Source organism: Scyliorhinus canicula, chromosome 18 (assembly GCF_902713615.1).
Source record: "Scyliorhinus canicula chromosome 18, sScyCan1.1, whole genome shotgun sequence".
In the NCBI taxonomy this organism is placed as follows: Eukaryota; Metazoa; Chordata; class Chondrichthyes; order Carcharhiniformes; family Scyliorhinidae; genus Scyliorhinus; species Scyliorhinus canicula.
In genome coordinates, this window is record NC_052163.1 from 130,000,080 (window position 1) to 130,027,983 (window position 27,904).

General features: G+C 47.1%; 1 protein-coding gene and 1 non-coding gene across 2 annotated transcripts; one reads left to right on the top strand and one right to left on the bottom strand.

Annotated features, from left to right (window-relative positions):
* Window positions 1-5,525: 5,525 nt before the first annotated feature.
* On the bottom strand, window positions 5,526-5,716 carry LOC119953780. The gene has a single exon (XR_005458101.1). It is a non-coding gene; the product is annotated as a U2 spliceosomal RNA (small nuclear RNA).
* A 7,075-nt stretch (window positions 5,717-12,791) lies between these two features.
* LOC119952953 (outer dense fiber protein 3-like) lies at window positions 12,792-13,753 on the top strand. Its single transcript, XM_038776592.1, has one exon. It carries the CDS (start codon window positions 12,792-12,794, stop codon window positions 13,347-13,349), a length of 558 nt encoding a protein of 185 aa, XP_038632520.1. The 3' UTR covers window positions 13,350-13,753.
* The last annotated feature ends 14,151 nt before the right edge of the window (window positions 13,754-27,904 follow it).

Here is a 27,904-nt window from a genome sequence, read left to right on the forward strand (position 1 = left end):
AATGGGCAGGGATAGGTATATACCGCAAGGCAAGAATTATAGCTGGGGGAAAGGCAATTATGATGCCATTCGGCAAGATTTAGGATGTATAGGATGGGGAAGGAAACTGCAGGGGATGGGTACAATCGAAATGTGGAGCTTTTTCAAGGAACAGCTACTGCGTGTCCTTGATAAGTATGTACCTGTCAGGCAGGGAGGAAGTTGTCGAGCAAGGGAACCGTGGTTTACTAAGGAAGTTGAAGCACTTGTCAAGAGGAAGAAGAAGGCTTATGTTAGGATGAGACATGAAGGCTCAGTTAGGGAACTTGAGAGTTACAAGTTAGCCAGGAAGGACCTAAAGGGAGAGTTAAGAAGAGCGAGGAGAGGACACGAAAAGTCGTTGGCGATGGGATCAAGGAAAACCCTATGGCTTTCTATAGGTATATCAGGAACAAAAGAATGACTAGAGTAAGATTAGGGCCAATCAAGGATAGTAGTGGAAAGTTGTGTGTGGAATCAGAGGAGATAGGGGAAGCGTTAAATGGATATTTTTCGTCAGTGTTTACACTGGAGAAAGACAATGTTGTCGAGGAGAACACTCAGGTTCAGTCGACCAGGCTAGATGGAATTGAGGTTCAAAAGGAGGAGGTGTTAGCAATTTTGGAAAATGTCAAAATAGATAAGTCCCCTGGGCCAGATGGGATTTATCCTAGGATTCTCTGGGAAGCCAGGGAGGAGGTTGCAGAGCCTTTGTCCTTGATCTTTATGTTGTCTTTGTCGACAGGAATAGTGCCGGAAGACTGGAGAATAGCAAATGTTGTCCCCTTGTTCAAGAAGGGGAGTAGAGACAACCCTGGTAATTATAGACCTGTGAGCCTTACTTCGGTTGTGGGTAAAATGTTGGAAAAGGTTATAAGAGATAGGGTTTATAATCATCTTGAAAAGAACAAGTTGATTAGCGATAGTCAACATGGTTTTGTGAAGGGTAGGTCATGCCTCACAAACCTTATTGAGTTTTTTGAGAAGGTGACCAAACAGGTGGATCAGGGTAAAGCTGTTGATGTGGTGTATATGGATTTCAGTAAGGCGTTTGATAAGGTTCCCAACGGTAGGCTATTGCAGAAAATAAGGAAGTATGGGATTGAAGGTGATTTAGCGGTTTGGATCAGAAATTGGCTAGGTGAAAGAAGACAGAGGGTGGTGGTTGATGGCAAATGTTCATCCTGGAGTTCAGTTACTAGTGGTGTACCGCAAGGATCTGTTTTGGGGCCACTGCTGTTTGTCATTTTTATAAATGACCTGGAAGAGGGTGTAGAAGGATGGGTTAGTAAATTTGCAGATGACACGAAGGTCGGTGGAGTTGTGGATAGTGCTGAAGGATGTTACAGGATACAGAGGGACATAGATAAGCTGCAGAGCTGGGCTGAGAGGTGGCAGATGGAGTTTAATGCGGAAAAGTGTGAGGTGGTTCACTTTGGAAGGAGTAACAGGAATGCAGAGTACTGGACTAATGGCAAGATTCTTGGTAGTGTAGATGAACAGAGAGATCTCGGCATCCAGGTACATAAATCCCTGAAAGTTGCCACCCAGGTTAATAGGGCTGTTAAGAAGGCATATGGTGTGCTAGCCTTTATAAGCAGGGGGATTGAGTTTCGGAACCACAAGGTCATGCTGCAGCTGTACATAACTCTGGTGCGGCCACACCTGGAGTACTGCGTGCAGTTCTGGTCACCACATTATAGGAAGGATGTGGAAGCTTTGGAAAGGGTTCAGAGGAGATTTACTAGGATGTTGCCTGGTATGGAGGGAAGGTCTTACGAGGAAAGGCTCAGGGAATTGAGGTTGTTTTCGTTAGAGAGGAGAAGGCTGAGGGGTGACTTAATAGAGACATATAAGATAGTCAGAGGGTTAGATAGGGTGGACAGTGAGAGTCTTTTTCCTCGGATGGTGATGACCAACACGAGGGGACATAGCTTTAAATTGAGGGGTGATAGATATAGGACAGATATCAGGGGCAGTTTCTTTACTCAGAGAGTAGTAGGGGTGTGGGACGCCCTGCCTGCAACAGTAGTAGACTCGCCAACTTTAAGGGCATTTAAGTGGTCACTGGATAGACATATGGATGAAAATGGAATAGTGTAGGTCAGATAGGCTTCAGATGGTTTCACAGGTCGGCGCAACATCGAGGGCCGAAGGGCCCGTACTGCGCTGTAATGTTCTATGTTCTATGATCTCTGCATTCTCCCACTTGCTGCTCCTTTCCTTCTTCGCCCATCTCAGCACGCACTCACGGTCAACGAAGCGGTGAAAACGGACCAGCACCGCCCTAGGCGGCTCGTTCGGCCTGGGCTTCCTCAACAGTACTCGATGGGCCCCCTCCAGCTCCAAGGGTCCTTGGAACGACCCCGTGCTCATTGACGAGTTCAGCATCACAGCCACGTAGGCCCCCAAATCCGAACCTTCCAGCCCCTCCGGGAGGCCCAGAATCCGCAGGTTCTTCCGACTGGAGCGGTTCTCCATCTCCTCCATCCTTGCCAACCACTTCTTGTGAAGCGCCTCGTGCGACTCCACCTTCACTGCCAGGCCCAGGAGTTCGTCCTCGCTCTCCGAGGCCTTTTGCTGTAGCTCCCGGATCTCCGCACCCTGAGTCGCCATGAGCTTGTCCAGCGAGGCCTTAAACAGCTCCAGGATCTCAGTCTTCAGCTCTCTGAAGCAGCAGGAAACATTAGGGGGGGGGGTTTCATGGACAATGTGAGAGCACGTCATGAGATAGGAGTGAAAGTAGAGAGTGATATGGGTTCAAAATGCTGCCTCATGGTGCCGAGGTCCCAGGTTCAATCCCGCGTCTGGGTCACTGTCCGTGTGGAGTTTGCACATTCTCACCGTGTCGGCGTGGGTTTCGCCCCCACAACCCAAAGATGTGCAGGTTAGGTGGATTGGCCACGCTAAATTGCCCCTTAATGGGAAAGAATGAATTGGCTACAGGGTCAGAAAGTCAAGGATCCAGTTGCAGAGTGAGGAGCCAAGTCCTAGGTTTTGAAGCTTTGATATGAGTTTGGCCGGGATTATGGTGTTGAAGGCGGAGCTCCAGTCAATAAATAGGAGTCTGATGTAGGAGCCCGAGTTGTCGAGATGCTCAGGGGATGAGGGTAGGGCCAGGGAGATGGCGTCTGCTGTGGACCGGTTGTGGCGGTATGCGAATTGCAGTGGATCCAGGCATCCCGGGAGTATGGAGTTGATATGTCCCATGACCAACCTCTCGAAGCACTTCATGACGATCGATGTCAGGGCCTCCGGAGGGTAAACACTGAGGCACGTTGCCTGGTTCTTCTTTGGCACCGGTATGATGGTGGTCTTCTTGAAGTAGGTGGGGAACTCGGAACGGAGTAGGGACAGGTTGAAGATGTCCGCAAACACATCTGCCAGCTGGTCCGCGCAGGCTCTGAGTGCACTTCCAGGAAGGCCGATCTGGCTTTGGAAGTTGCGACGGTGGGTATGGGTGTGTCCGGGGCTGCTGGGGCAGTTGACATAAGATTGATGGTTTCATAGAAAATACAGTGCAGAAGGAGGCCATTCGGCCCTTCACATCTGCACCGACCCACTTAAACCCTCACTTCCATCCTATTTCCGTAACCCAGTAACCCCTCCTAATCTTTCTGGTCACTATGGGGCAATTTATCATGGCCAATCCACCTAACCTGCACGTCTTTGGGCTGTGAGAGGAAACCGGAGCACCCGGAGGAAACCCACGCCGACACGGGGAGAACGTGCAGACTCTGCACAGGCAGTGACCCAGCGGTGAATCGAACCTGGGACCCTGGCGCTGTGAAGCCTGAGTGCTATCCACTTGTGCCACCGTGCTACCTGCTCGAACCGGGATAGAATGGATTGACTTCATCGGGGAGGGGTGCGCTGCTGTTGGAGATACTGCTCGGCTTCACTTTGTAGGCCGTTGTGTTGTTTAGGCCTTGCTACAACCGCTGAGAGTCTGTAACGCTAGTCTGTGACTGTAGTTAGGTGTGATATTGTCAATGTGACGATTAAGCAATGGTTGAGCAATGATTCCGGTTGGGGACGTTGGAGGGTGGTTTAGGAGTGTGATAAGAGTGTGGGGAGGGGGAAGAAGGTGTTTTTTTTTTCTTTTTTTTAAATTTAGAGTACCCAATTTATTTTTTCCAATTAAGTGGCAATTTGGCGTGACCAATCCACCTAGCCTGCACATCTTTGGGTTGTGGGGGCGAAACCCACGCAAGCACGGGGAGAATGTGCAAACTCCACACAATGACCCAGAGCCAGGATCGAACCTGGGATCAGGGTTTAGTTTTAAGGCTGATTAAATTGGATATCTTAAATTAAAGAATTGGGCACTTTAAAAACCACATCTGCAGAAGCCTGCAAAATCCGAATATACAAAACTCAGACTGGCTGCCGAGAGGGGGAGGGTGGGGGAGAGACATGTCTGGAGCAGCACCATTGTCCTATTGTGCACAGTTGCTGAATAACCCAGGGCCCTGCCTTCTGAGACTCCATTGGCCGAAGGCCAAGGGCAGGCGGAGGAAGGCAGTGGGTGGCAACAGGGGAATAAAAATAGGCATTGCCTACTCGGGAGCAAAGACTCGAAGCTTGGTGTGTGAGGTGACCTCTTGAGCAGACGAGAAGGAAGCAACATTCAGCGAGAATCACCTTTGCAAAGAGGAACCAGAGGGACTCGGAGCACCTTTGCAGGTAATATAGACGAATCCTAGGTGTTTCTTGTATGTATATTGTGTAATTTATGGGTTAACTATATTTAATAAAGTGTGTTTCATTATATGTGTCTCTGTACTTTGTAATACTCATAAATAAAGGCATCTGGGCAAAGTTTAATTAAGGAGCTGGTTGAAGTATGTGAATTGATTTTGATAGAACAGCAAGGCAGCGTGAGGGGTAGTTAAGGTGTTGTGCAAAGCAAAGCGTGAGGCAGTGTGGTGGGTTTAGTGTGTGGGATGTGGAAAATGAGCAGTAATTTTGTTGTGATTGAGTGGAGGATGATAAGAAAAAAGTATAAAGTGGAGAAGTGTAACAGTGATCAAACAATTTTTAGATGTCGAAATTGCCCATAAAGTGGGGTGTACGCATGGTTGCCGGAGATATTGCAATACTGTGTGGGATATGGAGAATGGGCAGCAATTTTGGTGTGATTGAATGGAGCATGAAGTAGAGAATTGCATGTGCATGCTTGAGGTGTTTTTGTACTTTGAAATTGCCCATGAAGGGGGTTGTGCAGTGTTGGTGAAGATATTGCAATAGTGTGTGGGATATGGAGAATGGGCAGGAATTTGTGTGTGATTTGAGTAGAGAATGGAAAGAAAAGGCATAAAGTGTTGAATTGCATGTGCATGCTTGAGGTGTTTTTGTCCCCATAAAAGGGGTTGTGCAGTGTTACCAGAGATAGTAAAATAGTGTGTGGGATATGGAGAATTGAGGAGCAATTTTGAGTAGAGAATGGGAAAAAAAGTATAAAGTGATTGAACTATTTTTAGGTTTTGAAATTCCCCATAAAGGGGGGTTTGTGCACCGTTTCCGGAGGTACTGCAATACCGGCTCGATGCGTGGAGTGGACGGAGCAAGCCCCTATTCCATCTCCCTGCTCCAAAAATCAATTTAATATATGGTCCCCAGATAAGGGACGTATCAGATATTAAACTGATAAGAACAGATACTACACTTGATCTTAGCCAAAAGGCCGAGAAGCGATGACCAATCTTCTTGAGTTGCGAGAGTGTCATATGCCCTCCCTCTTTTACAGCACGCTCACAGCATTCAAAAGACTCTTCGATGAAAGCACCGACACTTTCACTCTTGACACATTGCTCCTGGCCTTTGTCATTGAAACAGGAGATTCCTATTGACAGAACCTGCCTCTTTTCCCCTTTGTCATTCAGACTGCATGACAGTTATGTAGATGAGCAGTACTCCACCAATCAGATGGGAGAGGGAGGTGCCTATCCACACGTACGTCACTGTCACCGCTGCGGAGCAAGCTTTTGAAAGGACTTGCATGTCTTGCCAGTGAGAATGCAGCAGCGGCAACCAACTGGTGTGGTGCCACTAGCCCTGGTGCTGCCACTAGCCCTGCCTTTTCCCCGTGGCCCTGCAAATATTTTCCCTTCAGATAATTATCCCATTGCCTTTTGAAAGGCAGGCTTTGAAACTGCCCGCAGCACACTCTCTCAGGCAGTGTATTGCAGATTCTAACCACTGGAGCCAGGCAGGGAGATTTCCCCTCACGCCCAAAGACTGGATCATGAAAGGAATTCTGCTAGCCCAAGTCTCGCTTGCTCGTCTGATACTGGTTTTGGCTTGTTAAACGAGGCCCTCTTGTTGAAACCATTGTCAATGAGACAGTCAATGTTTAGGTAGGCCATTAGCACCATTTAAAAAAGAACATACAGTGCAGAAGGAGGCCATTTGGCCCATCGAGTCTGCACTGACCCTCACCTCTGCCCTAACCCCGTAACCCAATAACCCCTCCCTCCTAACCTTTTTGGTCACTAAGGGCAATTTAGCATGGCCAATCCACCTAACCTGCACGTCTTTGGACTGTGGGAGGAAACCGGAGCACCCGGAGGAAACCCACGCAGACACGGGGAGAACGTGCAGACTCCTCACAGACAGTGACCCAGCGGGGAATCGAACCTGGGACCCTGGCGCTATGAAGCCACAGTGCTATCCACTTGTGCTACCGTGCTGCCACCATTATTGGACATCAGCTCCTGCCAACGGCAGCCTTTGTTCAAAGCTGGCTGCAGCAGACAAACTGTTGGCTCAATTGTGTGAGCGTAGCTGGACTGCTTTTGTGACGCAAGGTGGCTTACACTCCACGATCTTTGAGATGTTAGCCATTGTTCGCTTTTTAAAAAATAAAAGGAAGGGAGTGAAGATAATAGAGATTGCTGGCATTCCCGTTTTGACTCCAGCATCAGATTATATATCACGGTATTCCCTGATGTCTAAAACGTTCAAAGGACATCTTACTGAACCTTCTAGTCATGTGATATGAATTAAATAATTTCAAAATGCAGTATCAGCCTTATTCTGTGGCTTTGAAAATTTTACGTTTTTTACAAGGAAATCCACAGAAATGGCATTTAATTAAAAGCAGCAGCATCCTGGTTAAGTTAGTTTGAAATATAGCAAAATCTGGGAACTAATGGCTCACTGGAGCTTCGCAGTTGAAATGAAAATGAAAATCGCTTATTGTCACAAGTAGGCTTCAAATGAAGTTACTGTAAATTGGACATTCTGAATTCTCCCTATATGTGCCCAAACAGGTGCTGTAGTGTCGTGACTCGGGGACTTTCACAGTAACTTCATTGCAGCATTAATGTAAGCCTACTTGTGACAGTAATAAAGATTATTATTATTATTAACTCCACTGTTATAATCGGCTGCGGGGGGGGACTTGGAAAGCTTAGAAAAAGTTGCATTACTGGGATGGAGTGAACACCCTCCACCGCTAAACGTTCATTCCAGAGAACACCGATCAAGCTGAAAGTGAAAACAAATGTGCAAAAAGAAAAATCAGTTGGAGCAACTTTTGTTATATTTACAGTAGAAATGGTTCTTAGTTCACAGATATTCAGGGAGAGGTTTGAAATCTGTGTCCAGAAGAAAGTTTGGTAATGGATGAATAATTTTGGCCACTATTTAAGGAGATGTGTAAAATGAGACTGAAGGGTCAGTGTGACAATCATTGCCTCACATTCATTCACATTCACAATCATTCACATTCCTATTGGTGGGAATCGTTATTAAAACTCTTTAGAAATGGGCAGCACAGTGGGTTAGCCCTGCTGGTTAGCCCTGCTGCCTCACGGTGCCGAGGTCCAGGTTCAATCCCAGCTCTGGGTCACTATCCGTGTGGAGTTTGCACAATTTCCCCGTGTTTGCGTGGGTTTCGCCCCCACAACCCAAAAGATGTGCAGGCTAGGTGGATTAGCCACGCTAAATTGCCCCTTAATTGGAAACATTAATTGGGTACTCTAAGTTTATTTTAAAAACTCTTTATAAATGATCTATTTGGTTCAATAAATGCTTCCTGCAGTGCACTTTCACACCAGCAGGGGGCAAGTTTAGCTCAGGTGGCTGGACAGCTGGTTTGTGATGCAGCGCAAGGCCAACAGGGCGGGTTCAATTCCCATGCCAGCTGAGGTTATTCATGGAGGCCCCACCTTCTCAACATCGCCTGAGGCCTGGGTTAAATCACCACCAGTCAGCTCTCCCCCTCAAAGGGGAAAACAGCCTATGGTCATCTGGGACTATGACAACAGGGATCTGTGATGCCTCAGGAGAAGGTTGAAACGGATCTTCCACTCAACACTTATCGAATCATAGATTCCCTACAGTGCAGAAGGAAGCCATTCAGCCCATCGAGTCTGCACCGACCCTTTGAATGAGCACTCGACCCCTTTACACTCCCTCCTCCACCCGGCCCTATCCCCGTAACCCCATGACCTAAAGTACATATCCCTGGACATGAAGGGGAAATTTAGCGTGGCCAATCCACCTAACCCGCACATCTGTGGACTTCTGGCTGTAGATAGTTGAAATTATAATTTGCACTGAGGTGCTTGCTGGGTTCCGCCATCAGCATGCAATGTTTTGTGGACCTCGTCCTCCCATTAGTCGTACATGATGGTCGACAATTAAACAACGGGACTGCAGAGCAGGTCTGTATAAAATGCTAGTGTGACCCCAGTTGTATCGTTGGAACCAGTTCTGGCCACTCCACTGAGGAAGGACATGAGGAAACCAGGAGGGGCAGAGGAGGTTTGCTGAAATGATTTTCAGGATGTGGGATTACCGTTAAGCCAGCTGATTACTAAAGAAAGTGAGACACAACCTCCCCTTCACAAAACCATGCTGCCTCTCGCTAATACGTCCATTTGCTTCCTATCTCGAAGAATTCTCTCCAGTAATTTCCCTACCACTGACGTAAGGCTCACCTGCCTGTAGTTCCCTGGGTTATCCTTGCTACACTTCTTAAACAAAGGACAACATTGGCTATTCTCCAGTCCTCCGGGACATCACCTGAAGACAGTGAGGATCCAAACATTTCTGTCAAGGCCTCAGCAATTTCCTCTCTAGCCTCCTTCAGTATTCTGGGGTAGATCCCATCAGGCCCTGGGGACTTATCTACCTTAATATTTTTCAAGGTGCCCAACACCTCGTCTTTTTGGATCTCAATGTGACCCAGGCTATCTACACACCTTAAAGGCAGCCCTGACCAGCACTCAGGCCACACCTCAGATGTCTTGGAACACCGCCCTCCCCACTCCCACCCGCCAGTTATCACTGCCAGATCACCCATACGTCCTTCCCCAACAGTTATAGGGCGGTACGGTAGCACAGTGATTAGCACTGTTGCTTCACAGCGCCAGGTTCAATTCAATGTCTGTGCAGATTCTGCACGTTCTCCTGTGTCTGCGTGGGTTTTCTCCGGTTTCCTCCCGAAAGACGTGCTGTTGGGTGAATTGGACATTCTGAATTCTCCCTCCGTGTACCCAAACAGGTACCGTAGTGTGGCGACTAGGGGCTTTTCACAGTACCTTCATTGCAGTGTTAATGTAAGCCTACTTGTGACAATAAAGACTATTATCATCCCCACCCCTCACTCTGACAGTCTTCACCAGCAAATCACCCCCTCCCACCCCGACTATCATCGGCGGCAGATCCCCTCGCCTCAATGTCCGCGCTCTCCCCCCACCCACCACACATATACGCATCCATTAGGGTCCTGCCCTGGCACTGTCAGGCTTTCATCACCAAGTTGGCACTACCAGTTTAGTGCTGCCACATCTGGCAGTGCCAACTGTGCCAGGGCACTGCCTGTGCATGTCACCCCACTAGCTGCCCCCGAGAGAGAGAGAGTTCAAAATCACAGAATCACAGAATAACCAATTGCAGAAGATGCCTGAAGAGTCTGTACCAACGTGTGAAAAATACCTGACCTGCCGACCTAATCCCATTTGCCAGCATTGGCCAAGAGCCTTGAATGTTATGATGTGCCAAATCATCCCCAATATTTAGTTATAAAGACACATTAAGTTATAGTTAATTTTTTCCACATGATAATTCATAGCTTATATTTCTGAAAAATGTTACTCTTACTTTTGCTGAGGTTAGTTTTGCTGACTAACTTCCATAGCGGTTCTCCTGATCTCCATCCTTAGTAGGAACATTGATGGGAAAGAGTGTAAATATTTATTTGTAATGACCCTTACAACCCATAGAATAGGAAAAATCTACCGATTGACAAAGTAGAGTTGAAACTCCGGTCTCCACATTCCAACCTATCTGGAGTTGGCTTCAAACCCTAAGCCCTTCTGACTCAAAGGCAGGAAGGTCAGTGCCATCTTCAGATGCTTCATCAATAATCTTCCTCCCGTCTTGAGGTCAGGTTTGTGGATGACAGCACAATGTTCAGCACCATTCACAACTCCTCAGATACTGAAGCAGTCCCTGTCCAAATGTAGCAAGACCTGGACAATATCCAGGCTTGGGCAGACAAATGACAAGTAATATTTGTGCCACACAAGTGCCAGGCAAAGATCATCTTCAATCAAAGAGAATGTAACCATGACCCTTTGACATTCAATGGCATTACCATTACTGAATCTCCCACTAGCAACATCCTGGGGGTTACCATTGACCAGAAACTGAATTGGACTAGCCATACAGATACTGTAGCTACAACATAAGGTCACAGGCTAGGGATCCTGCGGTGAGTAACTCACCTCCTGACACCCTGAAGCCTGTCCACCACCAGGCAGAAGTCAGGAGTGTGATGAAATCCTCTCCACTTGCCTGGATGAGTGCAGCCCTGACAAAACTCAAGAAACTCCAGGATAAAGCAGCCCACATACCGTGGGCAGCACGGTAGCATTGTGGTTAGCACAATTGCTTCACAGCTCCAGGGTCCCAGGTCGATTCCGGCTTGGGTCACTGTCTGTGCGGAGTCTGCACATCCTCCCCGTGTGTGCGTGGGTTTCCTCCGGTTTCCTCCCACAGTCCAAAGATGTGCAGGTTAGGTGGATTGGCAGTGATAAATTGCCCTCAGTGTCCAAAATTGCCCTTAGTGTTGGGTGGGGTTACTGGGTTATGGGGATAGGGTGGAGGTGTTGACCTTGGGTATGGAGCTCTTTCCAAGAGCGGGTGCAGACTCGATGTGCCGAATGGCCTCCTTCTGCACTGTAAATTCTATGATAAGAACATAAGAACTAGGAGCAGGAGTAGGCCATCTGGCCCCTCGAGCCTGCTCCGCCATTCAATGAGATCATGGCTGATCTTTTGTGGACTCAGCTCCACTTTCCGGCCCAAACACCATAACCCTTAATCCCTTTATTCTTAAAAAAACTATCTATCTTTACCTTAAAAACATTTAATGAAGGAGCCTCAACTGCTTCACTGGGCAAGGAATTCCATAGATTCACAACCCTTTGGGTGAAGAAGTTCCTCCTAAACTCAGTCCTAAATCTACTTCCCCTTATTTTGAGGCTATGCCCCCTAGTTCTGCTTTCACCCGCCAGTGGAAACAACCTTCCCGCATCTATCCTATCTATTCCCTTCATAATTTTATATCTTTCTATAAGATTCCCCCTCATCCTTCTAAATTCCAACGAGTACAGTCCCAGTCTACTCAACCTCTCCTCATAATCCAACCCCTTCAGCTCTGGGATTAACGCAGTGAATCTCCTCAAGTGCCAGTACGTCCTTTCTCAAGTAAGGAGACCAAAACTGAACACAATACTCCAGGTGTGGCCTCACTAACACCTTATACAATTGCAGCATAACCTCCCTTGTCTTAAACTCCATCCCTCTAGCAATGAAGGACAAAATTCCATTCGCTTTCTTAATCACCTGTAAACCAACTTTTTGCGACTCATGCACGAGCACACCCAGGTCTCTCTGCACAGCAGCATGCTTTAATATTTTATCGTTTATATAATAATCCCTTTTGACATCTACAGCACTTCCCTCATCAATCAACATTGTCACTTCCTCAAGGAATTGCTACCCCTTCCACAAACGTTGCCCTTCCATTGATGCACAGTGGTCACAGTGTGTACCACCTACAAGATGCACTGCAGTAACTCTCCAAGGTTCCTCAGACAGCACCTTCCAAACCCATGACCACTACCATCTGGAAGGACAAGAGCAGCAGATACCTGGGAACCCCACTACCTGGAGGTTCCTCTCCAAGTCACTCAGCATCTTGACTAGTAAATATATCGGCCGTTCCTTCACTGTCGCTGGAACTCCCTCCCTAACAGCACAGTGGGTGTACCTACACCACATGTACTGCAGTGGTTCAAGAGGACAGCTCCCCATCACCTTCTCAAAAGCAACTAGAGATGGGCAGTAAATGCTGGCCTAACCAGTGACACCCACATCCCGTAAATTACTAAAAAGAAACTAGCCCAAAGTGTGTGGATGCTGAACAGGCATGGGCTTGGCTCCTGCAAAGCCGTGTACAAAACCCCTCATCCGCTATCAAGTCCTTGCATGAGGAATGATCATTAATCAAGGTACCACAGCAGTGAGAGCACCTGTGGAACCTTCTCTTAAGACAAGTCAAAGTAGGATGTTAGAGACGAACACTGAAAGAGAAGAAGAAATGCAAGAAGACAGAGTAGACAGGTTCTTGATTAATAAGGGGATCAGCGGTTATGGGGAGAAGGCAGGAGAATGGGGATGAGAAAATATCAGCCATGACTGAAAGGCGGAGCTGACTAGATGGGCTGAGTGGCCTAATCCTGCTCCTATGTCTGATGGTCTTATGTTTCAATCTGAAATATTTGTTTTTATGGCTGGCAACCTGTTTAACATCATTTGGTTTGGACAATTTAGATGCTTCGCGGATGCCAGGAACACCTGGACCAGGCGCCTATAATCCAGGGAGTGCCCCCCACCTCAATGAACACAGATCACCAGCGTATTCCATGGGATCCCGAACTCGATACCGCAAGTTGGATGTTGTTCCTGCTCCGAACAGCTATACTCTTCCAGCATTAATGGGACCAAAGGTTCCCACCAAGCCTTCCAGCGCTAGTTTCTCAGTCACTGGGAGGACGAGAAGAGAAGATCTGACCAAAACCCCAGGGCCTGGCCGCTACAATCGCACTGACCCTAACATTTACCTTCGGAAACTTCCAGCCTACTCGATGCTGGGCCGATATGAATTGCCCACCTATTACACCCAGCAGCCAGGACCTGGAGCCCATAGCCCTGAAAAGGTGACCGTCAATAAGCCAAGTATCCCAGCGTTCTCTATGGGAATGAGGCATTCAGAGTTCGTCACCCCTCTTATCATTGACATGACAGATTGAGGTCAATCTCGTTAACTAAACCCAAGAATTTTGGTCAATTACAGCTTAATTCTGTTTTGAAATCTTTGTGACCCTTCAACTATAAATTCTGTAACTTGCAAAGCCAATATCAAACTTTTATACTATTTTCATATAATTTTTATTACTTCCCTTTGACAAATTTTACAAGGGGTCTCTCATGCACATTATTAATCTGGAATATATACTTTGAATAGAAAGGCATTGTTTAAATAGGACAATGACCAGTTAGTCTCCACTGATAATAGTAACTTCATAGATGTCAGAATTGCCATTGTTTCCGAATTACCCATTTCACTACCAGGAAATGTATAATGCTTAAAGCTTAAGGAACATCTCTGGTTTTATTATATCCTTGCTTCATAAACATTTGTGACTGCACAGAGCAATGTTTCCTGAGGAATTTTTATTCTTTCATAAGATCTTACTACATGTTACTTTATACCTTCTCTAATATTGCACCCTGCACATGGCAAATCACGCTAACACACAACACCGTGAACTGCAGTGCCCATTTCGTATCTCCCCAATACCCATTTTTCACACAGGGGGAAACAATCAATCCCAATGGACCATTTTCTATGGAGTACAGTGAGATCATCAAATAAGAGAAGAGGAAGAAATAGGCAATTGATCTCAGAGTCGCTACGGAACAGAAAGAGTCCACTCAGCCCATTGTGTCTGCACCGGCTCTCTGCATGAGCACCGTGACTCAGTTCTATTCCCCTGCCTTTTCCTCACACCCCCACCCATTGTTTCTATTCAAATAATCATCTAACATCCTCATGAATGCCTCGATTGAACCTTCCCCCACCGTGCAGTCCAGGCCCAAACCAGTCGCTGTCTGAAAAAGTTTTTCTCACGTCACATTTGCTTATTTTGCAAATCATTTTAAATCTATACCCTGTCGTCTTGATCCTTTTACGAGCGGGAACAGTTTCTCCCTGTCTACTCTGTCCAGCCCCCTCATGATTTTGGGCATTTGTATCAAACCCCCTGTTAGCCTTATTCTTTCCAAGGAGAATAGTCCCAAACCCTTCAATCTATCCTCATAACTGAAGTTTCTCATCCCTGGAAAGTTCCTGTAAACCTCATCTGCCCTCACTCCAATGTATTCAAATTGTTGAAACTGTATAGTGTTGCACCTTAAACTGTGCACAATATTCCAGCTGAGGTCCCTATTTGAGGCAGGTTACTTGCAATTGACAAATTCAATAAGTCAGGAATTGAAGCAGAGACCTCCATAAGGGAGTGGTTTAAGTAAAAGTCTGAGATCGACCGTGGAAATTGCCTTAGAATCTGATCCATCAGCAGTAGATCACATGGTGCATTAATTCGCCAATCCAGTGTTTTTCAAACTTTTTTTCCCGGGACCCATCTTTGCCAACCTGTGGGACTCACGCTGGTCGACTTTCAGGCCACATTTGCTTACCTTTAATGTGAAAGGGGAGCCTGCTTGGTCTTCACGATCTCACTCAAATCAGGTTCACAGGAGGAGAGGGCAAAGCGCACATCAGGTGCAGACTTCAGTCAGTTCCGTTGTGCCGTCTTCATCTTTATGAAAACGGAAAATCCAACCTCGCACATGTAGATCGCCATGAAGGGCAATAGCAACAAAATGTTTGTTTTACTCAGCACTGGTTACTCCTGAGAGATGCTACTCCAGAATGCTGACAGCCTCATGGACTTGTGGCGTGTTTTTAATGTGCTGTCACAGGTCAGACACAGCAGCATAGTCTTTTCATTTGGAGTCAGCTATAAGTTAATAACTGTCTCTGGGGTCTCAACCACAAAAATAATCTTACACCCATTTTTCAAAAATCTGAACTTCTCCTCTCATTTGCCAGTAATTCTTTGCATACAACAAATGTGGGCGTTGCGTTCTTATTTGCATTGGCTCAATTGACAAAGCCATACACTGAGAAATAATTTTTATACTGTTTTGTTCCCGAGTTAAGTTTCTTCTTTGTAGGCTGTTAGCCAAAGACCCTGGAGTTCTGCACAGAGCTAACACTAGCACAGCTCTGTCCTACCTTCTCCTGGGCAGCACTTTCTAGCAGATTGAGATGGGAGATCCTGTCCAGTAGGTACTCTGCATATCTATGTCTCTTTTCGCCAAGAAAATGATTCATCTTCACAGTCCCCTTGCCTTGCTTGCCAACAACTGGTAAATAGAAGCCCTCCTCCGTGATTTGGTGCAAACAGCACGCCCATACAGGGCATTTGACATCAAATGGACATGTAGGGTGTGTGATATGCTGACTGCTGACACATCTGGCCGGAAGACTGCATACAGCTTCATTTCCTTCTCATTTAAAATGCAGCAGAAGCCACCATTCTCAACAGAAATGCGGGTAGCAGCCATTGGGTGCTTCTCCCGTGATCAGGATCACAGCAGGAATGCCACCACATTCACTCCATGAACCACCCGACACCCGCCTGCGACCCACCCGTGGGTCGCAACCTGCACTTCGAAAAACCCTGTCCCAAATCATCGGTAGAGCTTCCATTGATTTTATGCAAATTTAACAGGTACAATCTAATATCAATCTTGGGTATAGTGGGTACAGTCTAATATCAACCTGGGGTACAGTCTAATATCAACCTGGGGTATAGTCTAATATCAACCTTGGGTACAGTCTAATATCAATCTGGGGTACAGTCTAATATCAACCTGGGGTACAGTCTGATATCAATCTGGGGTACAGTCTAATATCAATCTGGGATACAGTCTAATATCAATCTGGGGTACAGTCTAATATCAACCTGGGGTACAGTCTGATATCAATCTGGGGTACAGTCTAATATCAATCTGGGGTACAGTCTAATATCAATCTGGGGTACAGTCTAATATCAATCTGTGATACAGTCTAATATCAATCTGGGATACAGTCTAATATCAATCTGGGGTACAGTCTAATATCAACCTGGGGTACAGTCTAATATCAATCTGTGATACAGTCTAATATCAATCTGGGATACAGTCTAATATCAATCTGGGATACAGTCTAATATCAACCTGGGGTACAGTCTAATATCAATCTGGGGTACAGTCTAATATCAATCTGGGATACAGTCTAATATCAATCTGGGATACAGTCTAATATCAATCTGGGGTACAGTCTAATATCAACCTGGGGTACAGTCTAATATCAACCTGGGGTACAGTCTAATATCAATCTGTGATACAGTCTAATATCAATCTGGGATACAGTCTAATATCAATCTGGGGTACAGTCTAATATCAACCTGGGGTAGTCTAATATCAATCTGGGATACAGTCTAATATCAATCTGGGGTACAGTCTAATATCAACCTGGGGTACCGTCTAATATCAATCTGGGGTACAGTCTAATATCAATCTGGGGTACAGTCTAATATCAACCTGGGATACAGTCTAATATCAATCTGGGGTACAGTCTAATATCAATCTGGGGTACAGTCTAATATCAATCTGGGATACAGTCTAATATCAATCTGGGGTACAGTCTAATATCAATCTGGGGTACAGTCTAATATCAATCTGGGATACAGTCTAATATCAATCTGGGATACAGTCTAATATCAATCTGGGGTACAGTCTAATATCAATCTGGGGTACAGTCTAATATCAACCTGGGGTACAGTCTAATATCAACCTGGGATACAGTCTAATATCAATCTGGGGTACAGTCTAATATCAATCTGGGATACAGTCTAATATCAATCTGGGGTACAGTCTAATATCAATCTGGGGTACAGTCTAATATCAATCTGGGATACAGTCTAATATCAATCTGGGGTACAGTCTAATATCAATCTGGTGAACAGTCTAATATCAACCTGGGGTACAGTCTAATATCAACCTGGGGTACAGTCTAATATCAACCTGGGGTACAGTCTAATATCAATCTGGGATACAGTCTAATATCAATCTGGGATACAGTCTAATATCAATCTGGGGCACAGTCTAATATCAATCTGGGGTACAGTCTAATATCAATCTGGGATACAGTCTAATATCAATCTGGGGCACAGTCTAATATCAATCTGGGGCACAGTCTAATATCAATCTGGGGTACAGTCTAATATCAATCTGGGGTACAGTCTAATATCAATCTGGGATACAGTCTAATATCAATCTGGGGCACAGTCTAATATCAATCTGGGGCACAGTCTAATATCAATCTGGGGTACAGTCTAATATCAATCTGGGATACAGTCTAATATCAATCTGGGGCACAGTCTAATATCAATCTGGGGTACAGTCTAATATCAATCTGGGGTACAGTCTAATATCAATCTGGGGTACAGTCTAATATCAATCTGGGATACAGTCTAATATCAATCTGGGGTACAGTCTAATATCAACCTGGGGTACAGTCTAATATCAATCTGGGGTACAGTCTAATATCAACCTGGGGTACAGTCTAATATCAACCTGGGGTACAGTCTAATATCAACCTGGGGTACAGTCTAATATCAATCTGGGGTACAGTCTAATATCAATCTGGGGTACAGTCTAATATCAATCTGGGGTACAGTCTAATATCAATCTGGGGTACAGTCTAATATCAATCTGGGGTACAGTCTAATATCAATCTCGGATACAGTCTAATATCAATCTGGGGTACAGTCTAATATCAATCTGTGGTACAGTCTAATATCAATCTGGGGTAGTCTAATATCAATCTGGGGTACAGTCTAATATCAACCTGGGGTACAGTCTAATATCAATCTGGGGTACAGTCTAATATCAATCTGGGGTACAGTCTAATATCAACCTGGGGTACAGTCTAATATCAATCTGGGATACAGTCTAATATCAATCTGGGGTACAGTCTAATATCAATCTGGGATACAGTCTAATATCAATCTGGGGTACAGTCTAATATCAACCTGGGGTACAGTCTAATATCAACCTGGGGTACAGTCTAATATCAACCTGGGGTACAGTCTAATATCAATCTGGGGTACAGTCTAATATCTGACATTGAATGGTGGAGCAGACTCAATGGGCTGATTGGCCTATTTCTTCTACGTTTTATGGTCTGTGGATTGTTGGGTATTAATAAATTACTCACTAGTAAAGTTACCATATTATTCAGGATGGTGACTCAAACATCAAGGGTATTTTACGAGTTTTAATTCTGTTATTTTGCTTGAAAGTCTGGAGTTAAGTGCCAAGGGCGCTGATTGGAGAGCGCCTCCTCAGGAGGTAAAAACCCTCTGAGGGTAGCCAAGATGGGGTTTTATGTCAAAAAGCACATCTTTAGCACAAGATACCCCATTTTAATCCCAACTCACACACAACAAATAGGGCCTTTACAGAGGTTGGCGTAGGGAAAAGAAAACACCTTTTGCCAACGGGAATAATTCTAGCAAAAAGGATAAAGTTCAAAGGGTTTTGACACTGTCAATCTGGTGGCCCTATGTGCGAAGATGGCTCACTGGTCACAGTAGTTGTCTGGAAGTTCTTTCCACAGGAACTTTGATGAATCAATGTACCCACGATCGCTCTCATTGCAGATGTTCAGGCTTCTAACTACAGACAAGTTATACTGAGATGTATTTGCGGGCAGAAGGTGGATAATCACATTGAACTCCAGGTACGGCAGAGAGCGCGAGCGAGTGAGAGCATGTTGAGAAACCTTCCCGTTTGGTGTAGTCCCAAATCACACACCTAAACCAAACCAAAAGTCCTAAAACAGAAACCTCCTTTATAGTTAGTTGGTTTCCAGTATTGCAGCAGGGTTTTTCATCAACTGAAAACAGTCGTTTCCCTCCAGCAATTACAATTCAAGTAAACAAATAGCTCTTACTTCCCCACATGTCTTGCTGGTCATTCAAATGCGGGATGGGGAATGGGAATGGGATGAGAATGGGAATGGGAAGGGAAGGGCTAGGAGATTGTGATCAGTGCAGCTGTAGGATTTCGAGGATTTATAGCAGATAATACAGAGAGAGAAGTCAGGGACGGGAAGAATCTTTTTAAAAAATTCTTTCATAGGATGTGGTCATCACCGGTAAGACCAGCATTTGTTGCCCATCTGAAGGGCAATTAGGGATGGGCAACGTGTGAAGATGAGGAAGAGTAGATTTTGACAAAGGGTGAGTAATAGAGTCTGCAGTTAATTTTAAAACAATATAAAAACACCAAAGAGCGATTCACGTGCTCAGCACGACTGCCAAGATTGTTGGTGGATGAAGGAAGCTGTGAGCACACACATAATGACTCCGATACCTCAGCAAAACTGAATGGCTTCAGGTGAGAAAATTGGAGGAATAGTTTCCAAAAGTATCCATACTTCAGTTCTTACCCTTCCTCAAAGGCATTGCTACAGATATTAGAATGAGGTACTACACAGACCTGGGACCAGTCAACAATCTCCAAAGTTGAGGAGCATCACAGATCGATGTGCAACAGGTGTCAGACTGGAGATGGGAGGAATTAATCCAATACAATTGCTGCAAGCATTATGCAAAGCCAAAGCTTACAATAGCTGAATGTTAGGAAAACAAATAGAGTCATACAACTTATAATTTAAAATAAAAACAGCTCCCCTGACGTTTGACGCTTTAAAGGTAACGGGTTTTGTGACACCTCACATATAAAATGGTGGGCGACTTGTTTTGCAGTATTTCATCTTTTTTAAGCATAAACCATTGCACTGTGTGCTAACAGGGTGGCTATTGTGCTTCACTTTCTGCCTCTGCTTATTGTTCAGAAGGCAGCTCCAGACTATTTGGCTCTTTCGGATGAGAAGGTAAACCAAGGCCTTCTGCCCTCGAAATGTGACGATTGCATGACGTTACTTTGAAGTGCAGTGGGGGGGGGGGGGGGGGGGGGAAGAGAAGGGTGGGGGGTGGGGGGGAGGGGGGGTGGGGGGGGAGGGGGGGGGAGAGGGAGGTTATCCCTATTATCCCAACCAATAATTATCCCTCAGTCAATGTCACAAGGGGCATCATCACATTGCTGTTTGTGGGAATGTACAGTGCAGATTGGCTGCTGCATTCCTACATGACAACAGTGACTACACTTTAGGAGTATTTCATTGGCTGCAAAGGACTTTGGAGCACCTGGAAATCATGGAAAGGTGCTATATAAATGCAAGTCTTTCTTTCAATATTTTGGTACAGGCAAGAACCCTCACAACATTGAAGAAGCATTTAGATGAGCACTTGCCATAGCATGCAAGTGCTGGAAAATTGCACACATTGGGCCGAATGGCCTCGCGCCGTGCTGTAAAACTCTGACTCGAATACAATTCTCCTTCAGATTCCTTTGGGAATTAGCTGATGGGCTTCCATGACTCAACGTTGTGACATTCCTTCCCAAACATAAATCTTGATGAACAAGCTCTGGACCTCCCTAAACCTCTTGACCTTGCCTTCCTTCCTTCAGACTGTTCTTTAAACCTACCCTTTAAGTATGTTCAAGACTGAAATAGACATTTTTATTCAGTAAGAGAATCGAGGGTTATGGAGATAAGGCTGGAAAGTGGAGCTGGGGATTATCAGAACAGATCAGTCATGATCTCATCGAATGACAGAAAAGACTCGATGGGCCAAATGGCCTATTTCTGCTCCTATTTGATATGGCCCCCCTTTGACCTAGTATGTGGTCATCGGATCTAATATCACTTTATGTAGTTTGGCATCACGTGTTTTATACTATTCCTATAATGTGAAGTTTCTGGAGGTGTTGAAGGTTCGAATGAATATAAGTTGCTGTTATTTTTGACCAATTATTTCAGTTGATATAGTCCCTGCCCAAATCTATTCACCTTAAAACTCTGGCAATTTAATATGGGACATTGTAATGACCTGATTTCAATCAGATGCATGGTGTAGATTATCTTTCTGGATTCTTGTTTTTATTTTAAGGATTAGTCAAGAATCAAAGTTTTCTGGTTAGAGTACCCAATTCATTTTTTCCAATTAAGGAGCAATTTAGCATGTTCAATCCACCTACCCTGCACATCTTTGGGATGTGGGGGCGAAACCCACGCAGACACGGGGAGAATGTGCAAACTCCACACGGACAGTGACCCAGAGCCGGGATCGAACCTGGGACCTCAGCGCCGTGAGACTGCAGTGCTAACCACTGCACCACTGTGCCACCGTGCTGCCCTAGGGGCAATTTATCACGGCCAATCCATGATAACCTGCACATCTTTGGACTGTGGGAGGAAACCGGAGCACCCGGAGGAAACCCACGCTCATCTTCATTGTTGGGTACATTCATCCAGAAATGTGCAAACTCCACACAGAGAATGACCCAAGGCTGGAATTGAACCAGGGTCCCTGGTGCTGTGCGGCAGCAGTGCTAACCACTGTGCCGCCCTGTAACATTGTCCACTTGCTGATTGTGGTGCTTTCAGGGACAATCTGCAAAACTGTTCCAATATGCCCTCTGGTGGATTCCCCAAATAGTACCAGCAATAGAGCTCAGAGGATGTTGCACTTCAGGCAAATACTGTGGGCGCGATTCTCCCAAAACGGGAGAAATTGTAAGACTGGCGTCAAACCCGGGCGGGTTTGACGCCAGCGCGCCCCTTCCCGACCGGGAACTGATTCTGGTCCCCGGTCGGGGCTAGCGGCCCGACGCCGTAAGCTCCGGCATCACGGGCTTAACGAAATTCGTTAAGCCCGCTTGCCGGAGTTAGCGCCGGCTGACGCGTCATATGACGTCAGCCGCGCATGCGCGGATTGGAAGACTCCAACCCGCGCATGCGCGGATGATGTCATCGCGTATTTGCGCGAAACCCGCGCATGCGCGGGCCGGGATGCCCCTCAGCCGCCCCGCGAATGGATACTGCGGGGCGGCGGAAGGAGAAATAGTGTGCGGGCATCGGTGCCCACCGATCGCGGGCCCATGGCACCCTTGGCACGGCCGTGGTACTGCCGTGCCAATCGGTGCCATGGTTATAAAAAGCGAGTTGTTCCCGCCGTTTTTACGAACGGCCAGACCAGGTGTGTTTGCCGTTCGTAAAAACAGCGTAAAGGGCTGGGACTTTGGCCCATCTATCAGCTGTGAATCGCTGCCGGCCGTAAAAAAACGGCGGCAGCGATTCGTGTCGGGAGTTGGGCGGGGGGTGGGGAGAATAACGGGAGGACGGGAAAAATGTCGGGAAGGCCCTCCCGCTATTCTCCGACCCGTCGTGGGGGGCGGAGAATCGCGCCCAGAATGTATATATGCCAATCTGTAGGGGAAATAAATAGCACAACATAAAAACCCAGATAAAATAGTCACCAAACAAATTAAAAGTTAAAATTAAAATTAACTTTGGAAAGACAAACTGACTCATCTTTAATGGAGTCTAACTCAATTCTATCATCTCGTGTTTTGGTTCCCTGATTTAAGAAAGGATATAATTGTATTAGTAGTTCAGGAACATTTCACACGACTGATTCCTGGAATGAGGGGGGTTATCTGACAAGGAAAGGTTGGCCCTGTGAGTTCCGATGACAGGCATTCTTACTGAAGGATGTGAGATTCTGAGTGGACTTGACAGGGTAAATGCTGAAAGAATGTTTCCCTTCGTGGGAAAAGCTGGAACTAGGGAACAGAAGTTTAAAAATAAGGAGTCGTCCATTTAAAATGGAGATGGGGAGAATTCTTTTCTCCGGAGGTTGTGATCTGTGGAGTCAAAGGACATCTAGGAAGGAAGGAGAATGAGGCCACAATCAGATTGGTCATGGACCTTACTGAATGGTGGAGCAGGCTTGAGGCTCCCGTTACAATTTTTAAGTGAATAATGAAGATATCATGGATGTGTCACACTACAAATCAAGCGGTGCTGATAAAAATCGGAGATCAAAAGAACTCTTCTGACTATAATCAGGAAGAGTTCGTTGGAGCTCTGGCATGTAATTAAAAAAACATGATTTAGAAAGTCTGATGGACAAGATAAATAGTAAAAGATCAAGGTAGATGAAGACTGATCAATCATTCTGAAGAGCCTCCCAAACTGGATGAATGTAGCCAACAATGAAGATGAGCCACACTTCTAGACCAAAACTAACATGGTGACCAACTTAGGTACCTGAGATTTACAGCTCATCCAAACAATTCCCCCCACCCCACCCCACCCCGCACAAACAGGCCCATGCTGGTGTTTCTGCATTGTGATAAATAAAATATCAGCATTAAATAATAATAATCTTTATTATTATCATCACAAGTAGCCTTACATTAACATTGCAATGTAATTGCTGTGAAAAGCCCCCAGTTGCCACATTCCAGCACCTATTCGGGTACAGTACGTCTTTTGGGACTTGTGGGAGGAAACCGGAGCACCCGGAGGGAACCCACGTAGACACGGGGAGAACGTGCAGACTCCGCACAGACAGTGACCCAAGCCAGGAATCGAACCTGGTACCCTGGAGCTGTGAAGCAACTGTGCTAACCACTATGGTACCGTGCTGCCCTGTGGTTTTTGCTTAATTACCTTGGAAAGACGGGATGACATTTCACGACGATTCATCAACTTGGAGGCTGTTGCTGGGCTCCATTGCCTCCTTCAGGAGACTGAGTGAGGATTAGGTCGATTGTATGAGATGGGCAGATTGTACCCGACACCTTTGAATAACGTGGTCTGAAAATGTATTTTCTACTTCCTTCCCTGGTGGTTAACGGGCAAACATTTGGGATCTGATTGGCCTGTCCATGTTATTGCTCTCCAGGTACGATGTCCTTTCTCTGGGAGAAATGCAGAGACTTTCCTTCACTCGGCTCTTCTATCACCAGCCTAAATACGCAGGTTTGTGTTCATCAGCACCTCCTCCCAGAAGCTGAATCCATTCTTCAACAGAGCACAGACCACCCTGAGCTGGAGATCCCTGATTCCCACCTTGAAGGTTTATATTGACTGGTTTTTATCAAATCCTTTGCTCGCTCTAAACTTCCAAAGTTGCTCTGTCCATTTTGGAGAGTGGATTTGTTGACTGTTGGTTGGGTCTTGGGGACCTTGTTCAGGTTGGATAATTTCAGGGGGACGGCGTTTGTGAAGAATTGAGGCCAACGCTGGGAGTTCCTGCTTTAGCTGTGCTGACAGGAGATGGATATCAGGTGGATCCAGGTGCTGTTGATCCAGGTGCTGTTGATCCAGGTGCTATTGATCCAGGTGCTGTTGATCCAGGTGCTGTTGCAGTTGAAGGAAGACAGAATTCACCTGAGGCCGCTCTGGAAACAATGACCCAGGCCTGCGAAATGAAAGCACACCTATGCTGGTCAGGGTGAGACGCCTCCAGTTTACCCATGCCCAAGTGGTACAGCATAAACTCAACGGGAGAACATGAGGGCCAACACACCACCTGTTTTATAGCACATTGGAGCATCGGTGAATTGTGTACTGTTCCAAAAAAAACTCTGAAAACAGAACCATCTGCTGTGCATTATCGGTCAGATGGTGCTGAGATGGGTGTTCCTGCAAACCGGAACCTTCTGTTCCTTCGGTCCCTGTAACTCTGATATGAAAAATATTCAGCGTGTTTTATTTCCCAATCTCTCACAAACGTTTCAATGACGAAGCTGTTGAGCCCGGATCGTGCGTTGGATTAACACAAATGACTTTCCTTTTTGAGAGTCCTGGGTTTAATTCTAACGCAGCACAATGGAATAAAAGTCATTATTGTTGTAAGGCTCCAATCCAGACAGTACCAACTCTGTTAATCTAGTGATGCAACTTGCCAATTATCCTGTGAGTTGGACAGGGAACTTGGTTGAGGGAACTTAACACCGCATGGAGTAGTTGAGATGAAGAGCATAATTGCTGTTCAAAGGGAAAGCTACATAGGGATAAAGGATTGGAGGGTTATGTTGATGGGTTTAGCTCACTGGGCTAAATCGCTGGCTTTTAAAGCAGACCATGCATGCCAGCAGCACGGTTCAATTCCCGTACCAGCCTCCCCGAACAGGCGCCGGAATGTGGCGACTAGGGGCTTTTCACAGTAACTTCATTGAAGCCTACTCGTGACAATAAGCAATTTTCATTTTCATTTCATTTCTAGGAGGGACTTATGTGGACCTTTGATCCTAGCATTGACTGGTTGGAGCCAAGAGAGAATATCAAACTAAGCTAGAGTCACAGACAGACTCTGCGATTGTGGCAAGGACTAAACAACATAACGGGCTACAAAGCGAAGCCGAGCAGTATCTCTGGCAGCAGCGCACCCCTCCCAGATGAACTCAATGCATTCTATGCTCGGTTCGTGCAGGTAACCAACAATCCGCTGTCGAGTGCCCCAGCAGCTCATAATTCACCCGTACCCACCATCACAGCTTCCGAAGTCAGATCGGCCTTCCTGAAAGTGAACCCACGGAAGGCGATGGGCCCGGACGGGATCCCTGGTCGTGCAGTCAGAGCCTGCGCGGACCAGCTGGCAGAGGTATTCACAGACATCTTTAACCTATCCCTACTCCACTCCGAGGTCCCCACCTGCTTCAAGAAGACCACCATCATACCGGTACCAAAGAAGAACCAGGCAACATGCCTCAATGACTACCGCCCGGTGGCCCTGACGTCAGTTGTAATGAAGTGCTTCGAGAGGCCCCAAACGGCGCTGCTTTAACGCATCCCGGTGGGGGAAGGTGCCTGGAGAAGCTTGCCCCACACTATATGGTGCTCATCCGGAGTGGGACGAAGAAAAAAGCTGCAGCAGCTCCCAAAAAAAGGGGGAAGAAAAACAAAATGGCGGCCGGTGGAACACCCAAGGACTGGTGGAAGTGGGCGCAGGAGCAGCAGGCCTCTCTTCTGCGCTGTTTTGCGGAGCTGAAGGCTGAGCTGCTGGACTCCCTGAATGCGACTACCAACAAGCTGCTTGGGACCCAGGCGGCCCAGGGGGTGGCCATTCGGGAGTTGCAGCAGCAGGCCGCTGAGAGGGAGGAGGGGGCCGTGGTCCTTGTGGGGAAAGTGGAGTTGCACGAGGCACTTCACAAAAAGTGGCAAGACCGCTTGGAGGAACTGGACGTTCGCACGAGGCAAAAGAATATGAGGATCCTGGGCCTGGCGGAGGGGCTGGAGGGGTCGGATCTTCCGTCTTATGTGACCACGATGCTGAGCTCGTTGATGGGAGCGGGGTCCTTCCATTTGCCCCTGGAGCTTGAGGGAGCTCACAGAGTGCTGGCCAGGAGGCCCAAAGCAAATGAGCCCCCGAGGGCGGTGCTGGTGCGGTTCCATCGATTCAGCGACCGGGAGTGTGTGCTGCGCTGGGCCAAGAAAGAGAGGAGCAGCAAGTGGGAGAATTCGGTAGTGAGAATCTACCAGGACTGGAGTGCGGAGGTGGCTAAGCAGCGGGCCGGGTTCAACCGGACGAAGGCGGTGCTTCATGCCAAGCAGGTCAGATTTGGAATGCTGCAGCCTGCGCGTCTGTGGGTGACATATAAGGACCGGCACCACTACTTCGAGTCCCCGGAGGAGGCATGGGCCTTTGTACAGGCGGAGAAGCTGGACTCGAACTAGGGTCTGGGGACACACTATGGCCGTTGCTGTTTTCGCTGTTGCTGTTCTTCAATTTTGACAGGTGTTATTTTTATGCTGGTTTTCTTTTTGCTCTGTTTCCGGGTGGGTTTGTCTGTTGGGTATGGGTGTGGGGTATGTGGGGAATGTTGGGGGTATGTGCTTTATATGTTCTCTTCTGTACGGGGCTGGGGGTTGGGGTGAAACTGGAATTTGGGGAGCTGTGTCAGAAGGGTGGGGTGTGGCAGTGTGAAAGCGCGGGCTTTCCTCTGGTTTCCCGCACCGCGGGGCAGGGGGGGCGGAGCTGGAGGTGGGGGCGGGGCCTCTACTGGTTTTCTTTCCCGTGCTGAAGCGGTGCCAAGGGGGTGTGGCAAGAGGGGGATGACCCCATGCCGGGAGGGGATGGGATTTGGCGGGAGCTGCCGGGGTCAGCAGAAGTCAGCTGACTCACGGAAGTACCATGGAGGGTGCGTCGCGGCTAGGTGGGGTCCTAGCCTGGGGGTGGGGGGGGGGGGAGGGATACCGGGTTGCTGCTGGAATGGCCAGGAAGGAGCTGGTGTGGGCCGGGGGGGTAGAGGAGAGGCGTTATTGCCATGGGGAACGGGTCAGGCGGGGCGAGCTGGCCTGGGGCGAGCAGTCGATGAGCTATGGCTAGCCGGCGGGGGAGAGGGGCGGGTTGCCCTCTGATCCGGCTGATTACCTGGAACGTGAGGGGGCTGAATGGGCCGGTTAAGAGAACCAGGGTATTTTCTCATCTGAGGGGATTGAAGGCGGACGTGGCTATGCTCCAGGAGACCCACTTGAAGGTGGCGGACCAGGTCCGTCTGAGGAAGGGGTGGGGGGGGGGGGGGGCAGGTTTATCATTCAGGATTGGACGCGAAGAACCGGGGGTGGCGATCCTGGTGGGGAAGAGGGTGGCGTTTGAGGCGGCTGAGGTGGTGTCAGACAAGGAGGGCAGATATATCATGGTGAGGGGTAGGCTGCAGGGAGAGAAGGTGGTGCTGGTTAATGTATACGCCCTGAATTGGGATGATGCCGGCTTCATGAGGCGCTTGTTGGGCCGCATCCCGGACCTGGAGGCGGGGGGCCTGATCA

Coding starts and splice junctions, on each gene's coding strand:
- LOC119952953 (XM_038776592.1), top strand. CDS start 12,792: ATGGTCTTATGTTTCAATCTGAAATATTTGTTTTTATGGCTGGCAACC.